We start from the raw sequence: 14,534 nt of genomic DNA on the forward strand, positions 1-14,534 counted from the left end.
ACGCAAAAAAGTTACTAGTAACTGTGGTGAAAATAGCCTAAGCAGATATGCAGTGTCTAATGTGGCAGCTGCAAGAGCATGGCAGTTTTTAGGATCCTTATAAGCAGAGCAGCATTGAACAGAATGGTTGCTGCCTTTGGACCTGGTGCTTGAGAGACCATTGTTGGATGATTTATCCTTTGCAGGTGTGCAGATTTTACCAGGGACATTGGCAAATGGGAAAAAGCTCTTAAGTGCAATACAATCACGACTCAAGATCTGCAAAATCTGCTTTAAGACGAGCGGCTTAGAAGGCTCAAGCCCACTTAGCGGTTAAGTGATAACTTGACTGTGATCCAGAAAGCTTACCATGGTAGGTAGGTGATTCCTGAGTCTGCAAGATCCCACAGCTGTGAGGTGAAGTGGAGTAAGAGCTCGTGACTCGTATACATCTCTAGTGCTACGTGAGCTAATGCGATGCGAGTGCAAAAGAATTTGATTTGTCACCTTTTCCCTGAAGAAGAGAAGCTGAAGGCCTGGCCCAGAGCCAGAAGCTGCTGCCACTCCTGATGAGTCTACCTCATATGTTTGCAGTTCAGCTTCACTTGCTCTGCCAGTGGCCCTCCTTGGGTTAGCTTATGGCGGATTTTCATCCTCGCACCCAGCACATACCCAGGAACAATGCTGGATTCTTTCTCCATTTCAGACAGCGTTATAAACAAGGTGTTACATCAGCTTTCTATCGTTTGCTTGTGTGTTGTAACATTCATGCTTGGTGTATTTCTCAGAAATCAGGCTCTGAAAACTCTCTTGGCACTGTTGATTTGGTCTGTTTTCCTTCTGGAAAATATCCACCAGTCCATTAAAAATTCTGCTAACTTTTCTCTCAGCTTTTTTCCTTGCTTGCTTCACTCTGAAGCTCCCTTCTGCATGTTAGGTGACACTGCTGACAGCATAGCCAGCTCTCCTGTTATTCATCCCTCTAATCTTCGAATCTTCTTTTTTGTCTTCAGCTATGTGTCTGAATCCTGGAGCTGCATACATTGCAATATTTCTAAAATCCAGGCTTCACTTCCTGCTGTCCTGCGGAAACTGGTTCCCATAATTTTGACTCCTGCAACGCACCCTGCCCACATCCAGCTGAGCAGCCAGCATCACCTTCCTGATGCGCCGCTCCGCCTCGCACAGTTCACTGCTGCATCGAATGCCACATGGTGATGCGCCTGCTGGCGCGGGCAGTTTGCTTGGCCCAGGCACCTGCCCTCATTCCTGGCTGTACCAGCTCACCCACCCCTCCGCCTTGCAGCTGCCGCCGGCCTCAGGCACCCACGTGCTTATTTCCTCCCCCATCCCTGAAAGACTTCTGCGCTTGTGTGCGTGAGCCCGTTGCCAAACTAAACTATAAAGATACTTCCTTGTGCTTTGCTTATCTAATTTAACATGATTTAGAGCCATAAAGATTGGCTGGCTGGTTACTGCACTCTCACTGCAACTGTGGTGGTCATATAACATAACCCTGTCCTCCCTTTTTCTGGTTGTTCCCATTAATTTTTGTTGACTCATGGCGTTGATGTGCTCCGTGGGATATTCCTGTGCAATGTCCTTATTTACATACTTGTTTCAGAGGCGTGGGTCTTGGAGTTCAAATTCTCCAGGGCAAGGAACTTACCTCCTGATCTGCGCACACAGATTTCTGTGACTGGGCTTTCTATGGTTGTAATGTATTATAACAGAGCAATTTCATTTCTATGCTTTTGTTTGTTTAAAGTGATGTTTTCAAGAGAGAAATTAGGAAAATACTGCCTGAAGTTTCCTGAATGTTGCTGAGCCTTTCCCACAGACAGAGCTCTCACTTAGCTAACACTTGCAAGCCGGAAGCTTTTGGCAAACTCCAGTGGTATCTGTAGTTGTGATTATTTGTCATGTTATAGTTATTCACTTGTGAATAATCCTGTCTCTGCCCCTGTCCTAATTGGAGCCGCACAGTAGATCGATGGAGATGTTTAAAAAGCCAGTATTTCTCGGGGTAATAACTGCAATAACTTTTGTTAAAAACTATGTATGTTTTAGCATTAAACACAATTGCCTACAGGCTGTTCTTGTAGCATTTCCATGACTCCTTACTTGTCAGGTCTTCAGATTATTTTAGAATTTGCTAAATTGCAAAAATGAATATTTCAATCCTGGATTCACCGTGTCAGTTTGAATGGTTTAGGCTTTTCTCTTGTACTGTTCTGTGGAGCAAGAACCAAGCCGCATTTTAACTCATTATTTTCCATATTGTATGAACCTCCTAAAGATAGGAAGGTGACCAGGAGACAAAATTCTTCAATTCATCACCCGTCTGAAGTTTGGTGATAGATTTTTTTTTTTTTTTTGCCACATTTTTTTCCCTGAAGTGGATGATGTGGTTCTCTTAGAATGAAGTTTTTAAATCTATAACGTGTGTATATTCCCTCCGCTTGGAAACTATGTGGCTTGTATCAACCTAAGCAAGATTTAAGTAACAACAAGGGTTTGTGTGTTCCCGTATCAAATTTCAGTACCAAACAAATCCCTTTAGTACTATGTTTGTCAGTTTGAAAATGTTTACCTGTAATTTTAAGGGATGGCTTATACTGTCTTCTCTTTCAAAGGTAGAAACAGAAACAAAGAAGTATGTGGCTTAAAGCTACAGAGTGTTTGCCCTGTATGTCTGATGCTTCTGAAAATCCTGAAAAAAATACAAACCCATTTCATGGGATGCTGCTGTGTTAAGCACACAACCTGGCTGGGTCTTGCCACCTTGCATTTCCTGAAGCCACATTGGTGGGGAATGCCCTCGACAGCATAAATGCCAGCTGCCCATACTGATTGGGGACTGATTTAATTAACTCCAATCCCAAAGGTTTAAAATTTATCTAGCAGTGTGTTAAATTGCTCTTGCCATCCTTCCTTGCCCTTGAACTCTTCCTGCTTGTCCAGTCTGGTGCTGTAACAAATTAATCTCACATGGCAGTGCAAATGGCAAAAGGCTGGGTGCATGCTTTGTTTTAATGGTATCCCATCACCAATCATATCTTCATGGCCTTGTTTCTGCAGCCCCATTCTCGAGGCCTTTGGAAATGCCAAGACAGTTTATAACAACAATTCCAGCCGCTTTGGCAAGTTCATCCAGCTGCACTTCTCTCAACATGGACACATCCAGGGAGGCCGAGTAACTGATTGTATCCTTTGCTTCAGTGGACCTGAAGTGGATGGAGTGAAGATGAGGAGGAGCTCAGAGTGGGTCAGGAAATCCCTCATCACAGTTTCTCAAAGCCAGTTTATAACTGTGGGCAAATTTGCAACTTAAAGAGGGAGGAAGTGTTTGTTTTGTGGCTCTGCAGTACCTAACTCTGGAAACCTTTTGTCTAGGTACTACATTAGGTAGGGACATAGTTTGACTTTTCACTTGGGTAATCACAACACTTGATACTTAAATCCCTAGAATTTGCTACCTAGGAAGATCCTTCATGTTGATTGCATCTTGTTTTTCCCAGAAGATTGTTCCCTTATGTTAGCTCTGCCAAAGAGTTCATGATTTAGAAAAGTGAGACCAAACTAAGAATCAATATATTCTGCACAATATTTGGATGCGGAGGAGAACAGTAATTTAGAGGGCCCATTATGACTCCCTGTTTTGGGCTGCCCATCTCCAGTGGACCTTGGAACCCTAATCATAGAATCATAGAATATCTCAAGTTGGAAAGGACCAATAAGGATCATCAAGTCCAATTCCCTGCTCCTTGCAGGACTACCTAAAACTAAATCATATGACTAAAAGCATCGTCCAGACGCTCCTTGAACAGGCTTGGTGCTGTGACCGCTTCCCTGGGAGCCTGTTCCAGTGACAACAAGGACAGGGAAGACTGGGTATAGCCAGATTATGTCGTGCCATGATCAGTTTCTTCCCTGTATGCCCATGTACCCCTCTCCCAAAGGCTTTGACATATCTTTTGTCTACACGAGGCAGCTAAAGCCACCCTGGCTACATTTCTTGATGTTGATGTTCAAAGCTGCTGATGACTGCAAACCACACCAATTTCCACTGGAGTAGCAGCCAGATGAATTTACCACTGTTGTAAATAAGAGGCTTGGATTGTTTAGCCTCTGCTCTTTGTGCTGTCGGTAGATTAAAGATAGCGGTCACTTGCAGAAGCAATGAGAACTGATGCAAGACTTACTGTGTGCAATACAGACTTTCAGATTAGAGTGGCCTCTCTAATCTTTCTAGGTGTCCCTAATGTGGCTCATCCTTTGTTAGGTTACCTCACCATTTTGCAGGTCTTATGCTCTATCTGACCCTGCCCTTTTAAATATCTCTTTGGCACATAATACCTCCTTGGACAAGGAGTAGAGAGGAGGATCCAAGATGATGTCTGGGACCACTCTTCGTCCACTTTCCAAAGTGCCAGTTATTTAACGATTTGTTGCTTGTTACAGGGTTCATCCCAATTTGTCTAGAAGATTCTTTGCCATTCGTCAGGAGATCTATGCATATGCCATTTGAATGTTTTCTCCTTAACATGCTGTTCAGATTTACTGGAAAAGGTAGGTATCACCTCTACTGACTGCTGGGTGAGCCCTCTCCTCATAGTATGGTGGGGCAGTGCCAGTTCTCCTACTGGATGATGCTGCCTCCATCACAGCACATGGACATTAGCTCTTTAGGTGTTATTACTGCAACTGTCCCAACTGAGGAAGAGAATGGTGGAGGAACTATGTTTGTTCTATATCTATCAGAGCCTGTTCTCCTGTCTTTGATAAATGCTGTGCATTACAGAGAGATTCCAAGAAAAAGCTGTTTACCAAGGGGAAACGGAGAGAGAACAAGTACCTGGAAACTCAATTCCATAGAGAGGAATATGGGGTTACAACTCCAAATGCAGACATCTCTGCTCTGATGTAGTTTACTTTGCACTCAGGAACTCTACTGAGGAGCAGCGCCAGAACTGACAAGGTTTAGTTTGTCCGTGCACACACTCTCTAAGTGAGTTCAGAGGAGTCTGTTGCTCAGTTGCACTGCTACACATGACAAGATCTTGATGGCTTAGACAACACCATCACTAAACTGGAAGAAGCCCCTCTTGTGCACTGGAGATTTATCTGTATCCTGGTCTTCTCTTTGTCTTTGCAACCAAAAGTGAGATCTCTTTCTACTGGCTACTCCTGTATTCTTTGTTTCAGAACAGAGTGGTACACCAGAACCCCGGAGAGAGGAATTACCACATCTTTTATGCTCTGCTAGCTGGTGTGAGCGGGGAGCAGAAAGGTAATTTCATTTTCTCGGATATGGCTCTGTCCTCTTTCCAGTCCCGCATGTGAAGCAGGTGTAAGTCAACTAGAGCATGGATATTTCAGATACTTGATATATCACTTTTTCTTGAAGGCCATATGGTGATTTCATGGTAAACAGAAAGGGGAGTTGAGGGAAAGAGCCTGAGGATGACAGAAATCCTATATGAAAAAAGACACTTCAGGCATTCTGAGCTGGAAGGAGAAGTCTGTGCAAAGTGAAGAGGGGGTATAGAGAGATGAGGTAATGAAACTGGCTAGAGGCAAAGGGAAGGGTAGAGAGTCTTGATTCAGATACTGATGGGAGCTGTTCAAGGAGATCAAAGCTTGGACTGACAGACATACTTTTACAACAAACCTTCAGTATAGGTCATAGGAGAGATAAGAATTAGAAAGACCAGAGACGTAGTGACAGGACCGGAGTCAAAACATGTCTAGTATCTGAACAAAGGGTTTATAGCTCTGTACATGGGGAAGGGAGAGGTGGATCTGGAAGAGGGCATGCAGAGACGATGGCAGCTGCAGGCTCTGGAAGAATCCTCCTTGTAGTGCAGCACCCCCTTAACAACATTTGTGTGTACCTGCCCCGGGCACTGCTGAGCACTGATGGTCTTGCTGAAGAGGTCAGATAGGCTGGCAGGAACGTGTTACAGTTGCACTCTGGTTTTGAGGGACTGGGGAATTTCTTTATGCCTTTATTCTGTGTGTGTTAGGATAACCAGTTGGAAGAATTGGGCCTGATACAGAGTGGAAGGAAGTAGGGCTTCAGTTCTAGGGAATTCATGCAAGGATGGCCATGTGGGTCAATTCAGAGATCCATCTAACGCAAAGGGAAATAGTGGGGACCATGGTTATCAGCAAGTACTTACGGAAAGCATACAAAACAGATTATTTTCTTCAGCAGATCTCTGCTATTCTTCTCCATCTCCCTTTCGAAGCTGGTGTCCTAGGCTGCCTCACTTCCCCCAACTGTAATGTGTTTCTGTCTCTTGATCATCCTTGTCTCCTTTCTCCGAAAATCTTTTAGTTCTCCTCTATCCTTTTTGAAATGGGGGATCAAACTTGCAGATAGGATTTAAGGTGTGGTTGTGCTACAGATATGTACAGAGACCTAATTCTGGTTTTACGTTTAGTTCTGTGTTCCTCCTAAAACTGAAGGAACTGAACTGTGTTCAGTTTTTGACTGCTGCTCAGCACTGAGATGATGTCTTCAGAAATCTTACTGTGTCTCTCTGAACTCTGTCTCAAGTGGTGATACCTAATTTAGAGGTCATTACTGTACGTCTATAGTTAAGACTATTTTTCTGTACACTTTTTGAGATTGAATTTCATCCTCTGGTGGTTGGTTTTTTTTTTTTCCCTGAGTCAATTCAGTATTGAAATACTCTTCTGCGATACTGCAGCTGGGGATTTGACTGCTCTAAATCATTTTGCATACCATCTGCAAGCTTTGTTACCACACACCCTCCTCTTCCCCTTCCCCAGTGAATTTACTGTCTAGGTGTGGCTTTTGAGGGGTATGGAATCTGTTCAGCTGAACTCCCCCTATAGTAAACATACACACTGTTTTGGGGGACTACGAATGAAAAGGCTGATTGCTAAATAAATTGCTGTCTTTCTCCTCCCTGCCTCTTTTTCCTCTGTTGCAGAGAGCCTCTCCCTCTCTGAGCCACAGACTTATCATTACTTGAACCAGTCTGGTTGTGTGACTGATGAGAACCTGAATGACGTAGAGATGTTCAGTAAGGTCATGGTAAGTCCTGTCCTAACTCCTCCTTAACTTCTGGGTACAGACTCGTGGGCTAAACATGCTGCAGGGTCTAGATCTCACAGGCAGAATTTATTTGCCCTAAGCCAAAATTTGGTGTTCAATGAGTCTGAAACTCAGCTTTACCTGTTTATGGTAAAAACAAGGCTCGAAGACTGTTTTTAGTGTACAGAAATGGAGGAATTTAGGAAACAGTCAAGGATGAATAATAAACCTCTAAATGGCCTGATGCAGGAAACCTCACACTGACTGTTGGAAGGGGAACAGTTTGGTCTGAGGGTAGTGTTCTCCAGAAATGTTCTGGTAAAGTGCTATCACCTGTGCAAATGGCATATTCTGAAATACCACACAGATTTCAATGGACTTCTGTAACTTTACCAGAGGTTATGGGTTTAGCAGGATGAATATGCAATTTATGTTTTGTTTGATAAGTGGTTATCGGCCTGAGGGCTTTAATAATGTAGGTGAAACCAGATAAGCAAGGTGAGAGGAGTCAGCTTAGGATTTCAATAGCTCCTGCTTAGGTGTGATTTAAGGGAAGGAAATGTCTCCTGTACAGCAGAGGTTTCAATGGCGATATGGCATTTATACTTCAGCTGAGGAGAGGCCTGGAGGAAAGACGGGAACTGGAACCCTGGAGTGGCCCGCTGACAGGGTGAATGCATGAAAACTAGGTCGTACCTCTCAAAGTCAATTTATGCCCCAAAGACCCTGGCTCACATGCGTGCACTAAGACACGGGGAATGTGCCATACTTCCTCATTATCTGGTAACCTGTTTCTAACCTTCTAGCAGTTAATGCTGAAAGCCTGGATTCAAACATTGCTGCATAAATCTTTACTTTTCTAAGCTAGACTAAATTAAGGGGGTTGTATGGATCAGAGTAAATTAAGTAAATTATATGGATCTGTCCTTCAGGGAAGACGATAAGGCAGAACGTGGAAGCAGTCCAGTGACATCAGTAACCTGTACTGCCAGTGTAGGAAGGATTTCCTCACACAGGCACAGACAAACATGTTCTTCGTGTGTCAGACAGGCAATGGCAGCAGCAAAGTCCAACTCGAGGATAGGGCAAATGCCCACCTGCCTTAGACGGGGACAGGGTAAATGAAGGAGAGAATGGGAGACAGTGAAGATCATTGACAGATTTATAGCTGACAGATTTATAGTTTCACTTTGATTCATGATGACTATAATTCTGAGTTTTACATCTTATATGGGCTGGGCATGAGTGTGGTGGTTGCATTGTACTGTGGCTGTACGTACAGCCAACGTTAGCTGTATGGTTTTGCATAGACTGCCATGAAGGTGGTGGACTTCAGCACTGAAGAAATCAGAGACATCTTCAAACTTCTTTCTGGCACGCTTCATCTGGGAAACATTGAATTCATGACAGCCGGGGGGGCCCAGGTTACAACGAAAGCGGGTAAGTGGGACCCTAGCAACTTGGTAGACCATGCAAAGCCCCATAAGGCTCCCAACAAAGCTCACTCCATCGTCCTTTCTCCCTCTGCTGTGCTGGTCTGCAGAGCCTTTGCCAGCAGATTCCCTGCAGTTTAACCATGCAAAAGCATTGCCACAGGATGCATGGGTCCAGAGCACCGGTATGCTTTAGTTGGGCTGTGGCCCTGTGATCAGTTTGTTCTCCTGGATACTCTCAGACTGAGTTTCTCTTTTGTGTTGAAGGAGCAGGAAGAAATAGGAATAGGGAGGAGTTTGAGATAAAAGTAGTCTGTTACAGACTTTCCTGCATCTTCCTTTGAAGCATCTGCTAGTGTGCATCTCTGTTACAGTTATCCAATCTGACCTGGTCTGGTAAAGTGAATCCCTAAACAGACAGAAGCAATAAATGTATATTACAAGTGCTTCAAGTCTTAAGTTAATTGCCTCTGTTCTTGACATCCAAATTTAGCGATCCCACGTTCAGACTGCACTATTGTGCCTTTAGGAAAACATATCTTCTCATTCAATAAATATTTTGCTGGTGCTGAGCTTTACACAGTGCTTTGCTCTTCCTGTTGTCAGCAGAAAGGCTGACTTACATGAGTGTCTGACTGTGGCCCATAACAGCTGCTGACCCTGCCTTAGACTGGATATGTGAGCTTACAGCTTTGGGTATGCCAAAAAGAATTAAGAAAAAGGGAGTGTGTTTTGTGCTGGGGCTTAGTCACTTGCCTTGTAGGAGTCCCTGGGATTTTCTCACTGAGCTACAGAATATGGATCTCCCATGAGTAATGGGGATCCATGCAGGAGAAAAAAGTGTGTCCTCCTTTGTTATTAGTGCTGAACATTGCCAGTGACCTCCTGGGCTTAGACGCCTTCCAGCTTTCTGAAGTTCTGACGCAGAGGTCCATGATTCTGCGTGGGGAAGAGATCAGCTCCCCTCTCACTGTGGAGCAGGTAAGTGTCCTAATGTATGCTACTCCTTCTGCCACATATGCATTTCCAGACCCTCTGTACCCCTCTTGTATCATCCATTCAAGTTTAGGGTTTCCTCTTACACCCCCTAGGTGCTCAGCTGTCTCCTCAAGTATTTTGCCCTTACTGGTAGTTCAGGTCCCAACGTTGACTCTGCTTTTTAGGCTTTACAGGGGAGTTCACTTGCAAATGGCAATGCACAATACTGGTTTTAAGTCACCTTCGCTCACCAGGAATTGGTCATGCTCGTATCATGCAGAAGGTACATCAGATGCTTTGTGGTAATTGCATGTGTGCATGCTTTTACCGTGCAGAACTCTCAGGTTACGCTGCATTTACTAGAAGATAAAAGCTTGCGCACAGTTACCACGAAACATCTGGCAGTTGGTAGGTTGTTACCCCACAGTAGTTTCTTTGTGTATCCATACAACAGCAAAGGAGGACCAAATAAACTGATACGTAGTTCTCATCTTCTGAACCTGTACTCCGTGCTGGAGCCAGTCCTGCTTATCTATTACATTTCTCTGTGGTTCGTTACAGTGTTGTGCTTACTAACTTTAACTTGTGGTGTTGCTGATCACTTGAGGGCACTCTTGGTGTTTTAGGTCCGTGCACAGATAACTGTAGAAAATCTTCTGTCATTAATAAAATGCGAGACACTAGGAAACAAGGAATAATATTATTAGGACGGAATAAGCATCGTGTTATAGCAAAATGAGCATCTGTAATGGAAATCTTGTGCTGGCACGGACTGCAGAGGGTTATCAATCCAACCCCTACATTGGCAGAGAAACCGGAGTTACTAGGCTCTCTCTGACGGATGTCCGACTAACTTTCCTTCAGATTTCCCATGGAAGGAATTTCACAGCCTCTTTAAGTATCCTGCTTTAGCTGCAGTGGAGTCTGGAGCTGAAAAGATTTTCCTCATATTTAGATTACCTTTGACATCCCAGCTGTCCACCTTATAAGCTTCCGCTTCTGTGAAGTTTTTCACGTGGTGTTCTCTCTTCTAACCTAAACAATCCAGTTCCTTCAATGTTTCCTTATAAGTAATTTTCTAAACCTCTTCTTCTTCTGTCTCTGTTTTCCCACATCTTTCAAGAAGTGGAATGCCTATAACTGGACACTGTATTCAAGCTGAAGTCTCATCAGTGCTCATTTCACCAGAGTAGTTGCTTCTTTTCTTGCTGGAACACACCTGCTAATATATCACAAATTAAGCTTTGCCTTTAAGAAATGGTATCTTTTTTTCATAGTCTGTGACCTTTCTTTGCAATAAAATTGTGTGACAATTATTTTTCAGCCTATTCAACTATCTACTACCACAGTTCCTCTTCTCAGCTGTCTGTCCTAAATAAGTCACATCTTTCTGTATCAGTGCACAAGGATGGATAACAATGCCAGAGACACTCCATGCAGTCCAGAGCAACAGTGCGCAGTTGTAGGATTTACAGAGGTCTCCCTGAATAGAGTTTTCCCCGATAGTATAGCTATTCCTGACATGTATGCTTGTTGGACCTTACGCTTACTGCTTGCAGCCCAGTGAAGTACTAGGACTGCAAAAAAATTGTTATAGCAAGTGGATGCTACTACTTAGTCACCTTCACTAGGTGAACCTGTCGCACTCAACACTGGGCCTGTAAAGACTGTTCCCGCTTAAGCCTTCATGTCCTGTGCCCACCTATTCCTACTTGTTGTTGCAGGAACGCATTGATAGAGCTGCCAGGGATTTCTCATTGTGTAATGGGCTCATTGCCCGTCTGAGCTTTGACATTTCAGTGGGCTGAATGGATGGGCCTGAAAGCGGGCAAAGCTGGGCGGATGAAAGGAGCCTTTGAGAATCTCGTTTGAGCCATATTGTGGGGAAAGCAGTTTTGCTTACAGCTGGATGGGGAGGTCCTGTTCCTGGAAAATGAGGCCACCTTACTGTGTAGCCAGAGACACTACAGAGGCATGGCCTTGAGGGCATTCTTAGTCCCAGCTAATGAGACAGACCATCTGGTGGAGAGAAGACCACACAGAAAAGGCGTGTGTGCCCATGCTTTGATGTTTTCTTCTGTGAAGAAGGGAGATTGCTGTGTGTCCTAGGCCTTGGGCTGCTGGAGAGGAGATAATACTCAGGAAGAGAAAGGAGGAAAAAAACAGTGAGATTGGGTGAAAAGGAGGATCTTGCAGGCTGGGCCTCAGGAGCTTGCTGAGAGGGGCTGGGAGGATTCAGAGGCAGTTGGCCTGTGCCATTAGCAAAGCAGAACAGGAGAAGGCACTTTTTTCAGGCTTGCAAAACTGAAGAGGATGAGGGTGCATTTAGAAGATCTCTGTCATTGCTGGTCAGGCCTACTGAAGGAATTACCCTGGTGTGACAGGCAAGACAGAGTAAACAACCTGTAATTGATCTAGATACTGTGGTTTATTTATGAAATTACAATATTATAGTTTTTACTTGATTATTTCACATACGTGCTCACTCACCCCTCAGTATTACGTTTGTTAGGTGTCAACTTCTTTTCCCGGTAGGGAGATTGCTGCTTGTCCAGGAGGGTTGGGCAGAAAGTTTTGTTGGTTCATGTTGTGTAGCTCCTTGCATTTAGCAGTCTCAGGAACTACCAGCCAAGGTCCTTGGGCATACCCTGACATTTGTCTCCACATGTCTCTGATCTCCAGGATCTTTCCCCATGTCCAGCATCTTTCTTCTAGTCAAGATCTTTGCCGCCTTCTTTCCTGGCCCCTTTTTCTACTCTCTGGGATCATGTCTTCTTTATGGAAACCCTTATTTTTGGCTGCCTCTTCTTTCCAGAACCCTAAGTCCTGGTTTTCTAGTCTAAATAGCATATGTGCAGAAGGACAGCATGCGATCAGCCTCTTAATCTGTGGTTCTGTCTCATGTCTCTTTATTAATTGGAGGATTTGGGGCGCACCAGTTAGTCCAAGTGTTATCAAAACTTATAACCAGCCCATTCCTGTTATAGCTATCAAGTAGCAGGCTTTTGCTTGAGTTTTCAAAAGTTCAATTTCGGACATTCGTCCACACACTTACATACACCCATTATCTACTGCCTGTTAGTGATCACAATTTAAGGTTTTTTTTCCCACCTCTCACACTTAGTTATGATCACTGCGTGGGATCTTGGCTCAGCTCCAGAAAGGTCTCTCAACCCATGCTTTTCTGGGGCACGTATCCTGGCTGTTGGCCAGCCCACCCTGGCTTCCAGTAAGATAATGCTGTTTGCAAGAAAGTTTTGGAGAGGTGATTTTTGAGGCTAACTTGGTGACAGAATACTCTATTAAATCCTGCCCTACCAGTTTTTGAAAAACTGAGCGGACACTCATTTGACAGCTCTACTAGGAGTACTGAACCGAGATACCTTGCCTGTCACTGCAAATGTTGGCTCAGGTGATGCAAATGACTGCTGTGGGCTTAGTCATGAGGTATTTTGCCACCTTCTCTGCCACAGCACTTGTTCCAAAAGATGTCAGTGATTTTGCTTCAGCCTCTCAAGTTCAGTTACCCCAAGGTCATACATGGTACATCTGTGTGTGGCTGGGCTATTTGCAAACTTGAGTGTTGACTGTACATATAAATACTGCACCATGCACAACCAGTACAGAGGCTGAGACACCTAAAGAGGAGTGGAGGAACCTGAAGTCCTATAGAGTTTCATGGTGCCCCTTATGCCTTCTCTTCTCCCTGTGACTCATTTTTTCTCTCTGCATTTACAGGCAGCTGACTCCAGGGACTCCCTCTCTATGGCGCTGTACTCCCAGTGTTTTTCATGGCTCATTAGCAAGATTAATACGAAGATCAAAGGCAAGGAAAACTTTAAGTCTGTGGGCATCCTGGATATCTTTGGCTTCGAGAACTTTCAGGTCAGGATTTCGTCTTTTGCAGGGTGGATTGGTTTTGGAGGTGTCAGTGCATATAGGAGGAATTTTGGTAGGTTTGTATCCTGTTTAGGTTAGCATAGGGCATCCTGGCATTTCTCCACTGCCACTTCCCTCTGGGAGCAGCAAGATATATTTAGCTGCCCATTTCTACCACCTGTATTCATGTAGGCTGATGTTCAAGGTCTGGTTTGTGACACAGACCCTAAGCAGATGTGCTGTGATAGGTAATACTGAATTTTTGACTTGTATACAAATTAAATGTCCAACTCCTATGTGCACATTGTTTGTTTACATTTGTTTTGCCTTGTGTTGAGAATCCTCTGTGTAATGCTTCTAATGGCAACTGATGAGGGATGTATGTTGAGCAGCCGTATAGTGACTGCTCAGATATTTCACAGAAGAGAAAGCCCAGTGACCTAACACTTAGGGAATTATATTTCTTTCTTCCTAAGAAGAAGAGAAATTTGATTGACTTTAGCATCCTTTAGTACTATTTAGGCCTACTGAATTAACCTTGCTACAAAAGCCGTTCTCCTAGTGGACCTCCCCATATTGTCCTCCTCATGTCCATCTGACACCCCTTGCCTGTATGCTCTCTGGCTTTATTCCAGGCTTGGCACCTTCCCCATCGCTGTTATAGATTCTTTTAGAGCCCAGGGACAAGAATGTTAAGTTTTATAATCTTTGTTTCTTCTTACAGGTGAATCGTTTTGAGCAGTTTAACATTAACTATGCAAATGAGAAACTCCAGGAATATTTCAACAAACACATCTTCTCCTTGGAGCAACTGGAGTACAACAGGTGACAAATGGAGGGAGTGGCCCCCTATTGTTTTCATGGGTGGTAGAAAGGAGGACATCATTCCTCCTCTGTGCTCTCCAGTCCCTACCGCTGAGGCAGGAGAAGCAGCTGGGCCTTAGTGCAACCCTGACTGTGGATGTGTCTCTGTAAGCACTGTCCATATGCTTTGCCAGCATAGGTCACTTGTCTCCAAACAAAAGATTCCCTTCTATGTCTCAGCTGAATGGGAGGATCTTGGGCTTTAACCTGTTAGAACACATGGTCACTGGCCTTATTACTGACTTCAGTAATGTGTTACCTAAGGTAGTGGTGGTGTTATGCGGGTGGAATCTTGGTGTGCAAAAAGTAAAGTCCCTAAAGATAGATGAATA

At 44.1% G+C, this 14,534-nt stretch overlaps 1 protein-coding gene across 1 annotated transcript in view; it reads left to right on the top strand.

The window, feature by feature from the left end:
• Positions 1-14,534, top strand: part of LOC142083536 (unconventional myosin-X-like) — a 94,156-nt gene that overhangs the window by 26,678 nt on the left and 52,944 nt on the right. The window contains exons 6-13 of the mRNA XM_075153069.1: positions 3,061-3,185; positions 4,538-4,551; positions 5,188-5,272; positions 6,945-7,048; positions 8,359-8,488; positions 9,344-9,462; positions 13,198-13,344; positions 14,063-14,163. Of these exons, the coding sequence (XP_075009170.1) occupies positions 3,061-3,185; positions 4,538-4,551; positions 5,188-5,272; positions 6,945-7,048; positions 8,359-8,488; positions 9,344-9,462; positions 13,198-13,344; positions 14,063-14,163 (825 nt within the window). The remainder of the gene's footprint in view (positions 1-3,060; positions 3,186-4,537; positions 4,552-5,187; positions 5,273-6,944; positions 7,049-8,358; positions 8,489-9,343; positions 9,463-13,197; positions 13,345-14,062; positions 14,164-14,534) is intronic.

Source organism: Calonectris borealis, chromosome 6 (genome assembly GCF_964195595.1).
Source record: "Calonectris borealis chromosome 6, bCalBor7.hap1.2, whole genome shotgun sequence".
Classification (NCBI taxonomy): domain Eukaryota; kingdom Metazoa; phylum Chordata; class Aves; order Procellariiformes; family Procellariidae; genus Calonectris; species Calonectris borealis.